Raw genomic sequence first — 21,762 nt, 5'->3', positions numbered from 1 at the left:
AGGTTGTATCTTGTTTTGAAATTATTTTCCGTTAGTCCTACATATTTTTCTTGCTTGTTTGTTTTAGTTTCGGTGACTGTGACTTGGTAAATTAAACTTGATTCTAAACACTGTTTGTTTAGCGGGCAATGTTCCTTATTTCTGCAGTTGCATTTTCTGGTTGGTGGGTTTTGCTCTTGTCGGTGGTTTATTTTTTTTTTTTTGTTGTGGCTTGAAATTATTTGTTCTATGTTGCGCATACACGAGTAGCTTATTTTTTTGGTATTCCTGTTATTAATTTTATGTAGCTTGTGGTTTTTTCGAAAGTGTGTATCAATTAACTTCAGGAACTTCTGTCCGATGTTTGTGCTGACGTTTTTGTCAATAGGTGGATTGAACCAAGTAGTGTCGTTTTCTTGTTTTGCGTTCTTCACTTGTGTGTTGGGGTTTACATGAGAGGGGGCGTCTGTGTATTCAAATGGTGTGTTGTAACCGCTTTGTGTGAACGCTTCTTTGTAGGGGGTGGCTGCGACGTTGAATATCTCTCTGTTTTCCGAAAGTTTGCTCACCCTCAGTGCTATGCTTTTTGGTATGTTTTCAATGACGGAACGGGGGTGGTTGCTGTTTTTATTAATGTAGCTAATGTGTTGTTTCGTTTTCTGAACGGTTGGGATGAATTGGATTTTATGGCGATTGTGATATCGAGGAAGTCAACTGTTTTTTTGTTTGCTTCTATCGTGATTTTCAAATTGTTGTTTTGGAATATTTTACAGATTTGTTTTTTGATGTTTTCGTTCGCTCTTGGTCGTTTGTTTGTTATAGCGAGTCCTTCATCTCTATAGAGGCCGATGTATGTGTGTGTATGTTGCAGTTGTGACAGGATGTAGAGTCCGACCAGTTCGCATGTTTCAGCACCGTCAAACGAACCCATTGTTACGTCGAAATCATTATGTCGCTTTGTCCACGGCGTGTTGTCATAGTATAGTGTGCTGTGCTTGGTGTGTTTGATGAATACTCGTTTTGGTAAGGAAAATAATATCTCATTAGATAGCAATCCCACTGAATCAGAAATACAAGTAAGAATCTTAAATAATCACATAGGCTTTCACTCTAGGCCTGTTACTGTTGACAATCAAGGCAGTCCATTTCAATGTCAGACAGACGATTCCGACAAGGAGGAAAGAAAGTTTTATTAATCTTTACCCTCTATATTTGCCTCGTTTACTTCGTTTTAGGGACATAACGCTGAAAATTTATTGTCCAATTTCGAGCGTTTTGCCATTAATTTCGGCTGGAATAAACGATTCAGGTCGCTTCTTATTCAAAGTCAATTGACAGGCAGAGCTAGAAATGTCTATCTTGCTCTCCCAACTCAGTTATTTAAAGAATATGATCTGCTAAAAAGCAGAATTCTAGGCGCCGACGATAAATCACCTGAACTGTACAAACAACGGTTTAGGAACTGGCGTAGATTTTGAAAATTGGTGAAAAGGAATAATTGAAACACATTTCAAGGTCTTCAAAAATGATCCTAATGGAGAATTGGCAGGTCTACAAAGAACTAAGAGTGCATATGAATTGGCAACAATAATGGACGACTTTCAGCTCCACCAGAATTTCATCCGTGATAAAGATCGGACAGTGAGCTTGTTATCCTGGGGCCAACACAATGCCAGTGTCAGCGAGAGGTAGAGCCGGTCGTTCAATACCAACAGAGGCATTCCAGACCAACAATGGTCCAGAAAAGGAGATAATATAAATAAGCATGCTTATTCAAATTTCAAAATACGGCAAGCAGATCTTTCTACAGCTCTATCTGCCCGTAATACACAATCGATGAAAAGGTCAAAAATAAATGACAACCAAATTCAGTGCAATGAAAAATGTTTTTATATCACTAATACCAACTCATCAATGACTTCTAGATCTCACATTGCGCAGACCCATAAAATCACTTACCTACGTTCTTTTAAAGCCTTCATAGAAGATGGTTTATCTCTTTGTTCTCAGATCCTGACACGTATACTGGTTCTAGTCAGTCTCTTATTGCTAAGCCTGTGGTATTGAAGGTCTAATCCCTTATTGTCAGACGTTCACAAAAGGAATTGAGTAAGTCGAAATATTTATTCCTCTTGTAGAATTAAATTTCTTGTCACATGTGATCAGAAGTAATGTTGTCACGGGAGTGATAGATAAGTTGACTATTGAAGGAATACAGGTACTCACTGGTAATGACCTAGCTGGAAATTAATTTCAATAATAGGACATGACCAAGAGCCCCCACACTGGCCCTATCCATGACCATTCTAACCATCATGATAATTTTTAGCTTTAAATACTCTTATATATATATATATATATATATATATATATATATATATATATATATATATATATATATATTTATATATATATATATATATATATATATACATATATATATATATATATATATATATATATATATATATATATATATATATATATTAGTGTGTAAGTGTGTGTGTGTTGTGTGTGTGGGGTGGGGGTGGGTGTGTGGGTTTGTGTGCGGTAGTGGGTGATGGGGTTATATAAATGGATGTTTGCAGATGTAGAATCTCATGTTTTTATCATTAACTGTGAATACCTACCATTTTCCCCTACATGAACGTCCATTTTCTTCTCAATTCTTTCCATTTCTTGAATGAACCTCTCTCTTAAAAGGTCTTTGAGTTCTTTGCTGCTCTCCCTGATCTATTAAAAAAGTGAATAAAATTAAACGATGGTCATAGATCAAATGTGGTTAATACTAAACTTCTAAGTTTGACCTATACTTTGAACACAAAATATTTTATTTGATTTTCTGGGTTTTTGTACTTGGGTCAATTCTTTCTTAAAATGTTTAAAAACACATTTGATTCTATAATAATGTTGGTAAGGACACATCTGGAATAATAATATAAGTTATAATAAAGTAAACTTTGCTTGGATAACACTGCCTTTAATTTGCCTAATGCAGTGGTCTAGCTGTGTGCTTCAACGTAAACAATTCACATTTTAATTTTGATGAAGACGTACTATGAATGACATTATCGAAATTGTCATTCACGTATGCGATTCTAAATAATGGGTCATCTTAAGATATTGAGAGGCAGTAAATAAGTTGAAAAAGACTAGTCATGCGATTCAATGCAGGATGTGGTTTTACCATAGAGCTACGCCCTGCTGGAATTCACGTTTCACGTTTTTGATGACATTCTGGGAACATTTTGTTATTCCATTCGTTAATCAAATCACGTTCCAGTTGAACAATTTTTTGACAGTTTGGTGTCAAAATTACAAATCCATCCCAGAGAGTTATGTTTTTATCAGTTGAAACCAATGTTGCGCTTTTCGTAATATTCTTGAGAAAGAAAAAACCCAACTCCATTAACACTTGTTAATTTTTACATTAGAGTAACACTTCTCTGACAAACATAAAGGAGTATGTGATCAGCAAACGACAAGTCAATCCAAACGTGCCCAATAAATGAACTGAGAGCGTTAAAGGAAAGAAAACAAATATATTTGTGAGCACCCGATTTCTCAAAAGCCTTCGATACAGTAGCAAACATAAATCATCTTCAGAAATTGAAATATTAGATATACGTGACACCAAACTCAATAATCAGATTTAATAAAATCTCAAAAAGCCAAAACTGATACATAATTGGTCTAGAAATTGCCTGTAAATAGACGCAAGGAGTTGCTAAGGCACTGGATAAATTAAAATACAATACGTGTGAAATGAAAAGTTTTATTGTGAGTCCCACATGAAATTGGATCAAGACCAATTTGCTGTCATAATTTTATAAAATACGATATGTGCAATATTTGATCTTTTCATCAACACTTTTTGAAAATGTACGTATACAATCACCTGGACAGTAGCAGATCTTTATATTACAAATGTTTTGCAGTAAAGTATGGATTCACTGAAACTGTAGTCAAGTACATGGTAAATAAGTTTTCATCATGAAAAGTGCTCTCTGTGTAAATGTCTACATATTGAGCTTTGATAACAAAATATTGAATCTAACACTTTTACACATAAAAGTGTATATAGCATACATTTTGAATCCAAATAAGAACACAGAAAGAAAAATTGACCACTTTTTATACCGCCATTTCCCCAAATCGCATGGCATTGATGACACACAGGATGTTAACGAAATGAAAGTCATCGGAGTCAAAAACGTATCACATGAGTTTGTCTTCCCTTTTCTGTGAATTGGGTAATGAGTCGGACAAGCACCAGAAAGTAAATTGGTGAACTCAATTTGCAGCCTAACTCACACAGACAATTACACGCACATACATATACACACATTATCAGACTAACGAAGGCAAACAAATACCCACTATACAACACAATTCAGGCCAAAAGACGAAGCAAGTATAGGTGTCTGTTTTGTTGGCTATAATGTATATGGAAGATAGTCAGAGCAGACATCATATTTTATTGATGGTAGAGAATGTTTATCATATTATTTACATTCTTTCTTTTCATCGTGTCAGTAATGTGCGCTATAAATATGCCTCCTTAGCAGCAGCTAATTCTTCAAAAACCTATGCTCATAATAAACTGTTATGTAATTTCAGATCAAAATTACCTTTTTGTTTACAAACTCCTCTGTCAAAGGTAGGGGGATCAAATCCGTTGTATCAGACCTATTGATCCAACCTGCACACACAGAAAGTTTAAAGTTAAACATTGTAGTTGCAACAAAACATGTTTGCAAATTCCTTTAAGCCACGTGAAATTCAAAACATATCCTTAATTAAGTTTGAGACTCGTGGTTTTGGAAATTTACAAGTAACATGTAAATTATACCAATCTTTGTCTCAAGGTCTTATCGCTGGTATTTATTTTTCCTTTTCATAGATTTCGGCATTCATAAACGTCCATCAATCGCTTTATTTGACTATAGTGCCAGCAAAACTATTCACATATTTCCACTCCAAGACTTTATATTGGCTCTCCCGACCTCTCTCTCTCTCTCTCTCTCTCTCTTTCTCTCTCTCTCTCTCTCTCTCTCTCTCTCTCTCTCTCTTCTGTCTCCATTGGCGAACACACATATTAATCAACGTTGAATTTCAGGAATCACTTCAACAACCAACGACAAACACAATTTTTAAAATTTACTCATGCGGGCCTGAGACATACTGTAGACTACTATATCATGATAAATTAATATCTCAATAAAAATGTGCTCCTTTGTTTCTAGAAATATGTCCAGTACTTTTCGTACCTTTTGTGTAAAATAATACTATTTAATTTCACACATACACATACACGCACACAAATATATATATCCCATATACATTATCAACACAGTACTGAAACGGCACTTCTTAAAATCTTTAATGACTTGTTATGTAATGCTGATGCTAACAATATCAATGTATTATGCCTTTTAGATCTTTCAGCTGCCTTTGACACCATTGACCATGGCATTTTGTTAAGAAGACTAGAAAATACGTTCGGCATAAAAGGAATTGCCCTTAAATGGTTTACATCATATTTACAGGATCGATGGCAGACTGTCGTGGTGAATGGTGTTCAGTCAGAACAAGTTTTACTCAAATTTGGAGTGCCACAAGGCTCTGTTCTTGGCCCTGTCCTTTTTACTGTATATATATGCAGCCCCTTTCTAGTGTGATATCCAGATTCAATCTGAGTTATCATTTTTATGCAGATGATACGCAAATATATGATTCAGCACCTCTTAGTAATTTGAAGTTCTTAATACAACGAATTACGAGCTGTTTTAATGAGATTAAATCTTAGATGTACCACAATAAGTTAAAATTAAAAGATAGTAAAACTGCGATTTTAATGTGTGGAAGGCCGAGTATCCTTAAACAGGGAAATAAATCACCTATTACTCTCGGAAATAGCACAATAAAATTTTCAAATAAAGCAAAAAACCTTGGTGTCATCATTGATAAAGATCTTTCCATGACAAGCCATGTGAATAACACATACAATCTATGTACATAGAAATTTTAAAAAATAAGCAAAATTCGTAATTTAATACCGAAGCATATAACAGAACTTTTAATTAATTCCCTGGTTTTATCTAAATTGGACTATTGTAACTCCCTTTGGGCGAATTTAGCTAAAGACAAAATTAGCAAACTTCAGGTTGTTCAAATAACGCAGCCCGGCTCATTGTACGCAATAACAAAAAATACCCGTCAGCAACTCTTCTTCTCCGTGAGTTACATTGGCTTCCTGTGGAAAAAAAGTTGCCTATAAGATTTGTACTGTTGTCTACAAATCCCTGAGCACGAACAGTCCCTCCTATATTAAAGACCTTCTAAACATATCTGTCCCCAATAGAAACTTGAGTTCAAGCAATGACCAATCAATCCTTGTCAAACCTAAGCCATTGCGTAAAATAGGTGAACAGTCTTTTCAATTTTCGGCCCCCATTTTTGGAACTCTCTCCCATCACACGTGAGATGCTCGGATTCCTTGACAACGTTCAAATCTCGCTTAAAGTTTTATCTTTTTACGTCATAATGTTGCAATATTATTTTCATATTTTGTTGTTGTTAAATTGAATTCGTATCACGTTTCCTTCACACTTGTCTCACTGTAATATGTTTTGTTTTATATCACTGTAAAGCGCTTAGAGCCTGTGACAACGGGGTAAAGCGCTATATAAATGCCATTTATTATATATATATATATATATATATATATATATATATATATATATATATATATATATATATATATATATATATACTCATATGCGGTGGTTTTTCGCGACTTTGTTAGCACACAGGGATATGACAACCACCACTTCCAGACATCCTGGGTGGACGATAATTAGATAGTCGTGACCAGTGGACATCAATTATGCCATATATGGTCTGATAATTACATTATACATTCAAATTAAAGAAGTTGTTGAAAACCTGTTTAGAATAGTGTGTTGTGATATACCATGGACAGGGGTGTGAGTTGACATATGCCATGTACATGACAGTAGGGTGTCATATAACATGTATATGAAAATACGTTGTTATATAACACTATTCCATCATTCACTCAGCGCATCATTCACTTTGGGGAGTGGCTAGTGGTCAGCCGACTGGCATGAGAAATCTGAAAATCGGTATGTGGGTAGTTCTCTCTATTGTCTTTCAGTAAAAGTGCTGCTGACATAGCGAATTTTGATTAGGTGGTTGAGTAATTGGGGTTCGAACTTTGCGTAGTTTTCACACTATTTTCAAGAGCTGTGGATGATCGGTCCACTCAACCAAAAAAATTGGAAAAAAAATCAGGCACATTTACATAAACCAATCCTTTATACCTCTTGTCTGTGAATTTCAAGTTTCTAAGTTGATGTCAGGCAAGATAATTGTTCAAATGGGTGCTTCATTTAATGAACTCCAGAGTTACAACATGCACAAACTACAGATCTGAAAATCTGACTTGCACACACCACTCTCCTACACATAATATTAATGATCCCATTTGTCCAGCCCAGAACAATAGCAAATATATCAATAATCCAACCAGCAAAATTCCATAATCTTTAAATTTGATGTTCTAAAATCAGTAAATTAGCCTTTACTGTTTTAAGCACATCAATTTAAAAAAAAAAATTGAACGTGATTTATCAAACGTTGTGTGTTTGGTTAGAAATCACATTGTCTGTGAAAAGCTTAAACAAGTACATGTACAAACACAGAAAGTTACTCATAGAGAGGATTGACAAATCCCTCACCATAGGTCGGTTAAAAGGGACAGAGGCCAAATGCTTAGCACCTTCAAATCCTAATCGGAAAGTCTCGGGTTCATTGCCACAAGGTCCAGTTTTTCCATTGAGCAAGGATGATAAAAAGCAAATGTATAACAGCATGTTGGAAAAGTAAGATGTGATATAGTAGCTCCCGGTCCAAATTTTTAATGAATAAGAATCGTCTGCTTCATTTTAAAGGTACTGATGACTTAACTCACTCAACCCTAACTCCGACCATATCTGTAGTTAACCCAGGTTACTTTTACCCCATGCCTATTTAATACATATTTATGAGACAAATTATAGGTATAGTATCAAAGCTAATGTTTTTCGTTTTTGCATGTTATTGATTGTTGAATAAATTTATCTAAGTACATGCTCATTTTTAATACATTTTTTATCAAATTTGAAAAGTAACAACAATCTCTAAGGTTGAGTGAGTTAAGATCCAGCTTTATGGGCCACACAGATTTTAAGGAACTCTCTTTTCCTCTAAGCTTATAGTGCTCGAATGCACATCCCTTAACTTCAAGAAAAGCCAACAACTATTCATTGGCAGGGAATCAACAAGGCTCTATCTCATTGTTTTTCATTATGTTAATTGGTGGACTCAGTACTGGCTGAAACCCACTTTTACATTAAATTACAGAAGATTCTATGCATTAATATATCATTTCTTTTTCATGTTTGATAATACTCAAAACTTCTGGAGAGAGACGTTTTGATTACCAAGCTTAATTACAAGGGTAAATGGAGATAGCTGCTATTGATTTTCAGCCAAAATTTCGATTGACTAGAATGACCATTTAGTATAAGGAAGTAAGCAGAGCATTGTGTAATGTTCACAAATAATTCTATTTTCTTCTAAATATTGAAGTAATAAAAATAAAAACAAAACAAAATAAAATATCGCTTTAGCAAAAATGAAATTCAACCAAAAACAAAAGCACATAAAACACCACCAAACATAATTAAGGCTTATCAACTTCCAGAAATTTAAAATAGGAAGAATGCCCCAGAGACGACCGAAGATAAAATGTTTTTAAGGGTTTTACGGCGCTTGCAACACATTAAGGTCATTCCAGCGCCAGTAAAAAGGAAGAAAATGGGATAGTAAAAGGTTCAAAAATTACAATTAAAGCACCCATGAAAAGATAAGACAGGGGAATTGATTCAAATAGGGAACAGATGCAGATTCCAAGAGCACACTATCAAAGTACTTAGTTTGAGATCACCTAAAAGTTTTATCCAGTCACAAGCACAGGTCCCCACTAAGGGGAATACACTCAAATGATTATAAGTCATATATAAGATCTAAATACAAAACATAATACATTACATAACAGAGAGATGATTTACAAGGAAAAAAATATCTCTCCCAAAACTAACTATACATTTGATTGTTTCCCTCTCACCAAGGGTATCCGGTCAGGGCCAGGACAAAACCAAGTAATCCCATTCCAAGACAAAGACAGAAAGCTAGTTGGAAAATAGATATAGGGGGATAGAAGACAGTAAGTACCTCCCTGCCCACTATGGGAGGTCAGGAACCCCACCCAGGTGGATAAAATACCTGAGCGTAACCCATACCCACACTATACATTCATATTTAACCAAAGACTGATCCTTGTCAATGATATTAAGATTACAATATTTAACTGGAAAACGACCAATTACAATTTATATATCAGTAAGTAGCAGCTAAGAGACAACCCATACATCACTTTGAGTAAAATCAAAGCCTCCATGTAACTGAATGGTGAGATAACAATGCCCAGAATAAGAACTAGAACAAATAGTATGAATATTAACGTCGATTATTTGTGTCTGAATAGAGATTAAATAGACAAGTGCATCTTTCATGACTAAGAACTGCCCAATGAAAAGACCAAAAGACATGAATTTCACCAAGTCCTTATTACCTAATGTCCCAATAATAAACACATACATAATTCTCTGCAAATACCCAAAAACAAATTTGATCAGCTGTACCAAATCCTCTGAGTTATAAAAAAAAACCACACAGTTCATATTGATATAAGCTGCCAGGCTAACAATCAAAATTAACACCACAAAAAACATACACATGTACATTTACATAGCTCACAAACTAATTAAACCAAATTACATGACCCACCACAAAATTCGAGATATTTTTCACAAAGTATGGATTTCAGAATTGGCCATTATTATGCAATACTGCAGCTTTGATTTGATCTTTGCAACTGATTTTGAGGCAAAAGGAGAATTCCGTTTTCTTATTTGAGATCTTGATGGATATATCTTCAGGGCAAAGTGCTCACTTCAATTTGCATTTAGTTTGTTGGTGCTGATTTTAAACCGATACCTGAATCATCAGCTGCTTAAAGCTTTTGTAACTAAAATACAAGATATAGTATAAAAGGAGCAAGACTATTAAGATAATATAATAATACAAACATATTGGTGGATGGGACATTTAAAAATTATTTTTGTCTAATCTGCCCCAGTTGAAACTAAACTTTGACAAGAAAAAGAGCGAAATATACCAACATGGAACTTTTTGGGAGTTTTTTTTTTTTTTAAATAGAAAAATTTGCGGTTAATAGCAAAATTCTGTTTTGCTATTTTGGTACATCTCCTTAGTTTCTCTTACAATAGAGAAGCCACATGAACAACTACATTAATTTCTTTGATAATGTGAAGATTGTGAAAGGCATTCAGGGCACCATAAAAACATATCATTTTTTTCTTACTTCTCCCCAAATAAATCGCAAAATTCATGGAAATTCAAAGACAGTGCCAAAATTTGCGGTTAAAAAAAAAACTGTGGGGGGAAGTCTAATTGGCTTTTTTCATCATATACTGCAGCTTTGACTTAATTTGTGCAGTTGATTTTGAGGCAAATGGAGAATTCCTTTTTCTGATGTTGATTTGAGAGCCTGATGGATATATCTTCTGTGCAAGGTGATCACTGAATTGATCCCTGAGGGCATATTCTTGCTCTGACGTCCAGCGACAGCATACCTTTGAGCCGAAGTCATTTTTAATTTTCTTACCAGAGGTAGGGATTAAACGGTCGTCATCTTGTAATAGGGTATTGAGTTTTTCACATTTTGATTCTTCCTTGTCTCTTGATATGAATTTATCTATAGATTCATTTTCTGATGATGTGCTGAGCTTGCGAGCTTTCCTTTTTCTTTGTTCTTTATGAGGTAGGCTTGTTTTTTCTTCTTCAGAATCGTCGGTACTCACTTCGCTTTGCTCCATGTTTACATTCAGTGGTGTTGGCGATGTTTTTAAACCAGTGCCTGAATCAACAGCTGCTAAAAGCTTTCCCACTTTGGTGATTTCAATTGTGCTTTCTTGTTGGCGGTAAAATTCTTTGTGAATATTGACAGAATGACCCATGTGATTTGCAAGCCATTCTACATCAGTAGGGGCCAAGTCAAGAAGCTGAGTAATAGTTACATTATATTTTCTACACTTGGTTGATGTGACAAGCTGAGGATTTTTTAAACAGGCTTCTGAAGAAGAAGCATTGACTGCCTGCCACCCATCCAAGTATCCATTGCTGGATCTTGAGGAGAAGAAAAATGCATTTTGTGACGGTATTCCAACCTGTTCTCTTGTGTCCATTAAAATTCTCATTGCATCTGATACATCTTGAGGAATCAGTATTGGAACTTTTCTATTCCTTTTTCCTGGGACCATTACAAGGTCTGTACACTCTAACATTTTTTTCTCTAAGGGTTGAAGTGAAGCTGCAATTTCTGAGTGACCAGTCACTTTCCAATCTGGGCGATCTTTGTATGTTGCTAATGTAAGCCGCGCCACTTCACCAGCTCTTCTCTTGTTGAAAATTATAAGTCTTGCAAGGACATTTTGTGCTAGACGTCGCCAAGTGTTGTAAAAAAGAGAATCTGTTAACTGTGACATTGCTTGCTTAATGACATTAGCTTGAAAGTCTTTCAGCTTTAGCAAATCCTCTGTTTCCGGTAATTGCTCAACAGTTTGATCCTTGCGCCGTTTCAACGTGTTTAAAGCATTGGATGAAACAGCATCTGTCCATTCGTCAATTAACAGCTTTTCAAACGTTTCTGTTTCTTTTACTTGTTCGATATCATCCTTTCGTAGACAAGAACCCCTCTTTACAATGGCAATCTTTTTTAGGAGGTGTCCAAGTCTGAGTGCTAAAGAAGGTATTTTGAAGATCCTTCTTCCATCAGGCGTAATGGTCAATCCACAGAGATTTGAAGCAGCTTCTAGACAAGTATCAAAGTGTTTTCCGCACAATAAATCTGAAAATGTCAATTGCACTTTTACCAAGTCCCTACATTCAATTAATAAACGCGCAAGCTGTCTCATTCTCTGAGAAATGTCGTTCTTCTTAGATGGGCCATACTTTTTCAGCAACATTTCTCCTAACTTACATAACAGAATGTCATTACTTGCCACTGTAGTAACACTGTCCGGCCTCATCCCCGCAATTAGCCCACGCATCATTTCTGAGCAACCATCAGTGTGAAGACATGCAGAATCTAATAACAATTTTGACTGTTTCAGAACAGATTTATCCTTTTCTTCTTCAGTAATTCCATCCTTAAGAGGACATTTCTTTGCATGCCTCCACATTTCTGCCTTGTAATAAAAGCCATAACAGTGGGGGCATGGAAAGAATTTGTCAGCTCTCCTTTTTTGACTTGGCCTTTTTACAACCACAATATTGGTTCCACCAGCATTTAAAATTTTAATATTATGTTTAAAGTTTCCTGCACACCTGAGTTTCGTTAGTGTCAATTGATATTTTCTCATTTCACCTAATTCCTTATAAGACAACATAGCAGCAACCTCCTTCTCTTGAAAGTGTATTTTTGATATGTGCCTTGCCAGGTTTAGCTGACCATTCTGACAAAAAAAGCAGTACTGTCTCCTGTCTAAGAAATAGCCATCCTTCTTGCCTCTGGACTTTGCTTGGGATACTGAAATAAAAATGATAATAGGAATAGATAGACTGGGTGATAAAACTATAAATAGGCTTAATATCTAAAATGGCACATTTATGATAAATGCAATGCATCATTACTGGTTTTTGAAAAATAGCCCTAATTTTTGAAGAAAGCTGCAGATTTTATTAGTGCAGCAATTGAAATTTGGTAGACAAATAAAACTAAATTCGGATTGATTTCGGAATGTTTTGAAACCATAATTAGTTACCATTAATTAATTAAAACAAAAGAAAAGCTCGTCTGGGTCTGCTTCTTCTAGAAATCTGTCAGTTATTGAGTGTATCATCCTACTTCCTTTACTTCCGCTTGTAAAATTAGATTACCATATCTAAGTAGTCTTTGATTTCAATAAGAACAACTATGGTCAACATATATAACACTTTGTATCGTCATTTTTCTGCTATTCATTCGCTAACACTGATGTCAACATCATAACTATCTTACAAATGGGTCCAGGCCGGTGACATGCGTGGGTCGCATCCAAGCACGATACGAAAATTGTTAGACCGGCGTTTATGTCCTTGGAAATACATTTCACATGCATTTCCTCATCGTATCGGAGATGAACGTTAAGCTAGAAGTTCCGTGTTCGTTTCATGAGTTCATGTTAAAGTGGCAGGTGTTGTTTTGTGGTGTCCTGAAAAATTGTAAGATGCGCCAATCGCCATGCAGGCATTGTCCCCAAGTGTCATTATTGTTTTGCAGTGACATGTCAAGACAAAGATATGTTGTAAATCGCTTTGAGGCCTTGGTGAAAATCACTATATATCTAAATGCTACTTTTACTTTTAATAGGAATAATAATCAAACACACAGCTTTCATATCGATCTCTTTCAAATACAGAAAAACGGGTAAACACAAGGAATTAACCTTACCATAAGTATTTTCTGTTTTACCTTGGTTATCAATCACCTCAGAACTGGAGTCTACCATACTTTCATCTTCATCAGAATCAGAGTCATCTAAAATATGATAATTCAATTTTGAAAGTGAGCCTTGTGGTGAAAATTAGATTACATTTAAAATGAAGTAGAAGTTGAGTAAACTCAAATATTAATAATTTGAAATATATTATGATCTAACATTAATACTCTCGACCAAATAAAAAAAAAACAACTTCACATTTAAGTTTCTCTTTATTTTGAATGCAGTACTTTTTAATCAATTGTATCAAATTCATAAAAGACCACAACAGCATAATCAATACTACCAATAATGATTAAAGTTTTTGTTACTATTCATCTTTTATACTTATACCGCTGTATCATATTGTAAGTCCTTTTTTTAAAAAATTGACTTGAACATATGTTGTGTAAAATAAAATCATGACTTGAAAGCATTAAAACATGATTGTGGTGATGATTCCTTACCAGGTGGGTAATAATCCTCATCTTGCACAAGATCACAGTGAAGTGCTGGAAAGTCAAGGTGCTCAGATATGGTCTCAGACGGTGGTACACCAACACTGCCGGAAACCTTTAAAATATTAGGAATATAAAGATGTTTAAATTTAAACATTGAGCATGGGGATACTAATTTAATGTCCTAGTGAGAGAAGATGTAGTAAAGCAAATTTTAAAATCAGCATTTTTAAAAGGTTAGACATGGTGCATACTTGAAAGGAAAAAACTATTTTCAACAAAATACCACAAGATTTGCAAAATGCACAAATTTAGTGTCATGTAAACCCAGAAGTTCATTGTCTCAATTGCTGTTAATCAAAATATCCAAATAAGCCATGACTTAGATTGTATTTGATCATTAGATGTTACATTCCAATATTTATTAGGATTTTTTAAAAAGCTGTTACACTATAAAATCAGTTGAAGAAGCATACCGAACATAATATAAAGTTAAGTGATTGACGTTATTTTACTTATTTTTTAATAAAAACAAAATCAGGCATTGTATTTTGTTGGAATAAACATACCTTTGAACATTCTGCTATGGATGGGCAAGTGTCCAGCCATTCTTCTACTTTGTCATTCACTGCACCTTTATCTAAGGGGGAATGAATAAAATAATATTGTATTAATGTTATAAATGAATTTTATTAAAAAATGTTTTACATAGTAAATGATTAACATCAAAATCCAAGTGTTGTTCCATCACAGGGTTGGCTTACATCATACATAAAAGTCAACTATATTTAATTTCTATGGCCCTAGTGGAAGAATTAAATGATCAATATTGCATAAAATCTTATGATCAATACCTGCTGCTTAGCTTTAAAAGTAACAGCTTAAACTTTCACTCAATTGGAAGACCGTCCAACTAGGGAGTGGTAGGTCAGTGGATCAAATCCTCGGACCGCACCAAAACTCAAGATGTAAATATTTATACTGTTTCAACTGCCCGCCTCATGCTCTATGCATTACAGGAACAGTGAAATGACCAGTTAGTTGGCTAAGTATCAGTAAAATTATAATGTGACTGGGTGGGGATGGCAAGTGGTGTTACACTGCATTTCTTAATGTGACAACACAAAACTAATTTGTCAAACAGTCTCTTATATGAGCTACAGTAGTTGGTAGGTACCTAAACTAAGTATCTTAAACTTTCACATTTGACCCAAGTCACAATCTCTATGGAATGACCATACACAACACAGTATGGCACTTCAGTTGATTATTTTTTCAAACATTTAACTGTGTTTTACGTGAACACTTATGATTCCTTTACGAAAGCTGCTTATGAAGAAGTCTGATAACTGATAACTCTATGACTACTCTTTTATTCTTACATTGAGTTTGAGATTCCGCTTGATGTAATTTTTGTCTGTCAAGGGATGCTTGTTCCGCTTGATGTAGTTTATGTTTGTCAAGGGATGCTTGCTCCACTTGTAGATTTTGCTTGTCAAGGGATGCTTGCTCCACTTGTAGATTTTGCTTGTCAAGGGATGCTTGCTCCACTTGTAGATTTTGCTTGTCAAGGGATGCTTGCAGCATCCTTCTGCCATATGTTGCCATATCTGAAATAATGATTAAGAATAGAATTAACGTAACGTACCAGTTATGGAGTTATGGTGAAGTAAAAATTTGTAAATTTAAACTGTAGTACTTTAGTTTATATGTTGAGATGGATTTTCTATTAGCCACAATTGTAGATTATTTGTATGCCAAATTTCATAAAAACTGAGAATGGTGCAGAATGCTTTCCTAATTGCGCAAGCAAACCACCCCAATTTTACAAATAGCTTTTTCCTCACTGAGGGACCTCAGTTAGCCTATCGGCAGCTGCAGAATGGCTGTAATTGGCGGATCACAAAACCTGCTTCTCTCCCTCTTTTTCATTTTCATATCTAGATACCACACTGGGTATAGTATAATAAAAGGACGTGTCTAGGGAGACCAAAATCTTCTGTATCTTTATGTTGAGGGGAGATTTTGTTCTTTTGTTTTTATTTCTTCTATTTAATTATTATTTGTTTGGTTGTTTTTGCTGCTGTTCTTGATTGGTGGATTTATTTATTATTTCTTAAGGCTTTGTGATAATATTATTATCATGCCCCCCCCCCTCTTTTTTTAAAAGTCAGAAGAGAGACTGTAGGTTATTGGCCGTCCAGCACAAAAATTAATTTTCTTTTATTTTTTTTTCTAATATTTTAAAATTTTTGTTAGGAAGACCATGATTTTGGTCTTCCAAAGTTAAGTCGTATTTTTCATATATATATAACTAGAACTGTTTCATATGTTGTGGAGTGAAGTTGTTTTGTTTTTGTTCTTTATCTACTGTTTAATTTTTTAAAGTCTGTATAATAATAACATGCCAATCTCTCTCCACCCACCAAAAAAAAAAAATAAATAAATAAAAAAAACAGAGAGGAAAGACAGAAGAGAGATTGAAAGTGAAAGTTATCACCGTCTAACACAAAAGTTATTTTCTTTTCTTCTTTAATGTTTTTTTTTTAAGTTTCCATTTTTTAAAATTTTGTTCTTCAATATTCTCTTGGTTTCAAAAATTCGTTTACTTCTCTGTTCTGGGGGGGGGGGGGTAATATTATTAAAAAGCCCTTTTTTAAACAAAACAACCAAGCAAGTACAACAACTAAACCAAAAAAAAAACAAGTTATAAATAAATGGAATTTTAAAAAACTTGCCTCTTCAACATATAGAAACAGTTCCATACAAAAATATACGGTTTTACTCTGGGAAGCTAAAATCTTGGACTCCCTAGCCTCTACCACTACCATAATAATAATAAAAATAAAAACAGTTCATTATGAACTTCATAGAGTTTGAGTTTGAAAATGTTATCAAACTGCCTAGAGTTGAAGTTGAACTACAACTACAAACGTCATTGTCATAGAGTAATGAAATAGAGTAGTCATAGCGACATTTTTAATTCTTGAACAAAGTTGGGCTCTATTTATATTAAGTTGCCTTCTGATTTCCTATATAATATATAAAGCTGAGATAGTAGAGTCAAAGTCTCTGTACTGCCTGCTGCCGTTGCTGTGATTTTCAAACATGAACACAAATCACACAGACAATATTATATTTGAAAATATTCTGTAATGGATTTCATTTCATTACAGTTACAGCACTAAGCTAAAAGAGTAAAAACTTACTTTATGGCTTAAACTTTAGTGAACACATTCAGACTTATTAGGCTTAGGGCTCAAAATTAAAAAGTAAGTAAGGGCACGAGGACATGACAAGACGTCTAAACAGTCGCCCAAAGTTGCATTCAATGATCAGGCCCAGGCAATACAAGAAGCATTTTTTAAAAAGCAACAACATGCATCTAGATAGATAGGACAACAAGTTGAAACAAACATACTCACCTAATTCAGTAAGTTTTACTTCATCAAATTGAATGTTGAATGCACAAACCACAGTCCGCCTAAGTTGTATCTTCGGTCCGCCCAAAACAAATAAAATAAACAAAACGAACGGAAGCGGAAGTAGGTCAAATTCCAGTAGAAAACTATCTCCAGTGTCAAGAGATTGCCATAGCTCTGCCTGATTCAAACCCAAATTTATTCAGATTTTCTTTGCACCCAAGGGGCACTACTCAACTTGTAGTTAAACGTTTTTAACAACTTAACTTATTTTTATCTGTCAACCAAAGGCGAATCGTTTTCAGACGAAAAAAACCTACATGGTTTTTGACAACTTAGCAATGTTGTCAGAAACCACCCATGGTTGTCAGATTACGTCAAAAAATCATATGGATGTTGTTAAAAACCATGCAATATAAGAGTATATATATATATATATATATATATATATATATATATATATATATATAATATATATATATATATATATATTGAGCATTATATACTTCCCGTAGATTGTCCCAGTGAGAAGAAACAGATATGAAGAAGTAATAATAATTATAATTAAAATGTCTATAGATAGCTCCTTTTATCAAAAAGTTGAGACTATTATTTCAAGTTTTTTGCTTTTATTATCTATATATGTATACATATATATATATATATATATATATATATATATATATATATATATATATATAATATATATATATATGTATATATATACTCTATAATACTGCTTTACTGCTACTCCTTCAAAATGATATCGATGCTGAAACATTGTAAATTGTAGATATACTATTGGGTAAAAACAACATTCTATGGAACAAGACTCTTTTACCCATATTGCATCAGTTCTTTGGAAAAGCATGAAAGAACATTAATATATACACGTCCTGAAAACAGATTTCATTTGTTATAGATGTATTCCAGCTATCAGTTTCACCCTCTCCTTACCACCTGTTGGAAAATCGTCACATTTGTTATGATGGAATCGTCTTTTTTCTCATCGAGATTCATTTATTTTTGGTATAGCTATAATGACTTGATATTCTGTAACAGGTCTCATATTGTCGAACAATATTATGTATAGAATGTACTTGTTGCTTTTCTGTTTTGGTAAGGAATGTCTGCCTTTCCATTGGGTTGGTGTGAAGTTTTGAGGAAAATTCTGAAAATGGCTGGTAATGAGAGGGTTAAGTTTTTAATTCATTAAGAAGGATTGAGTTGGGTTTTTTTTTACTGAATTGCAAACAATTATCAGTCTTACCGTAAACATTCCATTGGACAAAAATGGCCGCAAGGATGATAATAAAAAAAATCCCCATTTTCAAGATTGAATTCAATCTTGCTTGGATGTTTCCTGAGGAGATAAATGTATCTTCTGAATTTGAATCGTCCTTTAGTGTCCATCTTCACTCATGAAGATTATGACATGAACAATAACATTAAGGTGAAAATTCAGCAGTGATCTTAAACTCTGTAAATAAATCTAAAGTGGGTGCAGATGTAACTTCCCACGCTAAATTTGTGATGGTTCTGTTGAAAAATTATCATTTTCTGAGGTCTTTGGTGCCTTGTCTCTGCATTGCCCCCAGTTTATGAACAATGTCTTTTATATGTGAGTGCCAAACAGTACATGCTATTCAATTTGTGGTCGAACTAATAACTTGTAAGCTAAATAAAAAATGAGGATCTTACCAATTTTTTCTTCATGAACATTTGCTCCCTCCCTGGTCTTTCTTAGTTCTTCTTGTAAATCTTTCACAGTTTTGTTCAGCTCCTCTATCTTTAGAGAATGCATACATAGGGAGAAAATAATATAACTATTTATAATGGATGTGTTAATCAATTAAAGTCTGGGACTAATTTATAACTTGTTAGCTGAATTATAATTCGAACATTAGGATCATTTAAGATACGAATTGATTAATTTTATTATTGACTTCGATCAATAGGTAGAAGGTTTAGTTATGGTAAAGTTTAAAATCAATCTAATTCATCAAATGAAGCAGCAACGAAAAGATGAATGAACATGGACATTGGTTTTTGGTGAAGTTGTGTCATCAAAATTCATACACAGTCCAGTACATCAACAGAACAACTCATGAAATCAGCCAATACCAACTGCAACAAAAAATAGTCACCTTGAGTGGCAACGTGTCAGATAGAGAAGACATTTTCCACATAAGAGAACATACACAACGATTTACAAAGATATAAATAGCATTCGTGTGAAAAGTGAGCTCTTATCGATTGATTAGTCTTTGAGGGGTAATTAAAATTATATGTATTCTGGACGAAAGCATTTTAGATACATTAATGATGATCACTCAATAAAGCAATATTAGCAGGCCTTCATTAAAGACTCAAACACATCGATGACCTAAATTGTATTCTAAAGCCAAGTGATCGAAAAGGAAAGGTAAGTTACATCAAAAACGCCTTTTGTTGTTTCTATATGAGCTTTTAACATTGCTACAAATTCAAACCAAGAGATATATTATTGTGTAATGTTGACTTAATTCGCTTATTCTTTTTAACTCCATCCGAAGCACAGGCGTCAACCATCTAGGTAGGTCTCTGGCTACCTCCTTTGCCTCTCACATTTTGATACTTTTCTATTCTAAATTTAGCTTTCTTCGCCATGTTGTAGGGAGGAGTCCTTTTCGTCGCTTTCCTTGAGGGAATTCAGTCAAGTCCTGTTCTTGTGATGGATGGGTCTGTTCTCATTACGTCTCTAAATCATGTTAAATCCTTTGTCGTATGGTTGTTGCTACAGTTACCTGATTACAATTGTCATACAGCATTTTGTTGACCGTGTCTGTCCATGGGCTCTTCCATTGACGCAAACAAATGTTACTAAAAACATGTGGTTTATTCTCTATAGCTTTAGTCTGCTTCTTGGTTTCTGCGCCATCAAGAAGGGCCGACTTGCCAGTTGATTTTGTTCTTGTACGGAGTGTGTTGATTTTTTATTGTTTGTTTGCCAGATGTGGTTTTGCAGAAGCAAAATAAAAATATTCCGTTTTTTCATGACAGGTCCAGGGCATTCCGCGTGGTGCTTTGTGGCTGTTTCCATGATCCAGTCGACACCAATGAAAATAATTTTGAGGAGGGTCACATTGTTCCGTTAATTTTTATATGACTTGGCATCTATTATTTTCATATGATTAGTGAAGTAAGTTCACAATCTTGTTGGGTAGGCCGTAATGTTGAAGTATGCTCTTGCTTGCATTTTTTGTTAACACCTGGCTGCTATGGAATTTTTATTTGCCAGGTATACCAGAGTAAATAAGCTGGTGACCCGTGGCTAGTCTAGTTTGTTCTCATGATTGTCATCTAACCTTTCTCAGGCAGAGTAAATCAATATTGTATCCGGCCATTTCTCGCGCTACCTGTGTAGCTTTTCTGGTTTCATATAGTGTTCGCACATTCCAGTTGGCAATCCTTAAAACATTGTGTAGCGAGACGAAGTTTTACGGCAGACTTACTTCCAAAGTATGATTTTTACGTTGCTGCATCACATGCTCACCTGGTCCGGTTCCGTTTGTACTGATGACGATCTATGTTTCTGTTTTGTATCGGTATTTCGTTTCTATCCAGTGGAGTTGCTAGCCCTATGTGGAACTTTAAACATTTCTGATTCAGTGGACTCAGAAAAAGCAGAAGAAGAAGAAGAAGAAGAAGAAGAAGAAGAAGAAGAAGAAGAAGAAGAAGAAGAAGAAGAAGAAGAAGAAGAAGAAGAAGAAGAAGAAGAAGAAGAAGAAGAAGAAGAGAAGAAGAAGAAGAAGAAGAAGAAGAGAGAAGAAGAAGAAGAAGAAGAAAGAAGAAGAAGAAGAAGAAGAAGAAGAAGAAGAGAGAAGAAAGAAGAAGAAAGAAGAAGAAGAAGAAGAGAAGAAGAAGAAGAAGAAGAAGAAGAAGAAGAAGAAGAAGAAGAAGAAGAAGAAGAAGAAGAAGAAGAAGAAGAAGAAGAAGAAGAAGAAGAAGAAGAAGAAGAAGAGAGAAGAAGAAGAAGAAGAAGAAGAGAAGAAGAAGAAGAAGAAGAGAAGAGAAGAAGAAGAAGATGATGATGATGATGATGATGATGATGATGATGATGATAATGATGATGATGATGATCATGATGATGATGATGATCATGATCATGATGAAGGAGGCAAAGCCGTCTACTCTGCTTATGCCAAGCTTTAATTTGAAGCATGATGCATAGTATGTATATCAATAGTTTAT

General features: G+C 34.5%; 2 protein-coding genes across 2 annotated transcripts in view; both read right to left on the bottom strand.

The window, feature by feature from the left end:
• Positions 1 to 2,622: 2,622 nt before the first annotated feature.
• Positions 2,623 to 21,762, bottom strand: part of LOC144978864 (uncharacterized) — a gene marked incomplete at its 3' end in the record, with an annotated part of 38,755 nt that continues 19,615 nt past the window's right edge. Inside the window, 4 exon segments of the mRNA XM_078925448.1 lie at positions 2,623 to 2,712; positions 4,611 to 4,681; positions 18,800 to 18,892; positions 19,231 to 19,318. Coding sequence (XP_078781574.1) covers positions 2,623 to 2,712; positions 4,611 to 4,681; positions 18,800 to 18,892; positions 19,231 to 19,318 — 342 coding nt within the window.
• LOC144977928 (uncharacterized) lies at positions 10,307 to 18,374 on the bottom strand. Its single transcript, XM_078923342.1, has 6 exons — positions 18,371 to 18,374; positions 15,490 to 15,717; positions 14,677 to 14,747; positions 14,117 to 14,222; positions 13,622 to 13,708; positions 10,307 to 12,718 (listed from the first exon to the last, which is right to left on the bottom strand). The coding sequence occupies exons 1-6, from the start codon at positions 18,372 to 18,374 to the stop codon at positions 10,578 to 10,580; spliced, it is 2,637 nt and encodes an 878-aa protein (XP_078779468.1). The 3' UTR covers positions 10,307 to 10,577.

The sequence above is a fragment of the Berghia stephanieae genome, chromosome 8, assembly GCF_034508935.2.
Source record: "Berghia stephanieae isolate SIO BIC M18660-M18661 chromosome 8, UCSD_Bste_1.3, whole genome shotgun sequence".
Lineage (NCBI taxonomy): Eukaryota > Metazoa > Mollusca > Gastropoda > Nudibranchia > Aeolidiidae > Berghia > Berghia stephanieae.
Note: the sequence above shows the minus strand (reverse complement) of the source record. Positions and strands in the feature narration are given on the sequence as shown.

Bases quoted from the DNA above. Each gene is read 5' to 3' on its own strand.
- LOC144977928 (XM_078923342.1), bottom strand. The intron at 14,748-15,489 runs GTAAGAATAAAA...ATTCCCCCTTAG, and splicing joins AGCGGAATCTCAAACTCAAT to ATAAAGGTGCAGTGAATGAC. The intron at 14,223-14,676 runs GTATGTTTATTC...AATATTTTAAAG, and splicing joins CCATAGCAGAATGTTCAAAG to GTTTCCGGCAGTGTTGGTGT.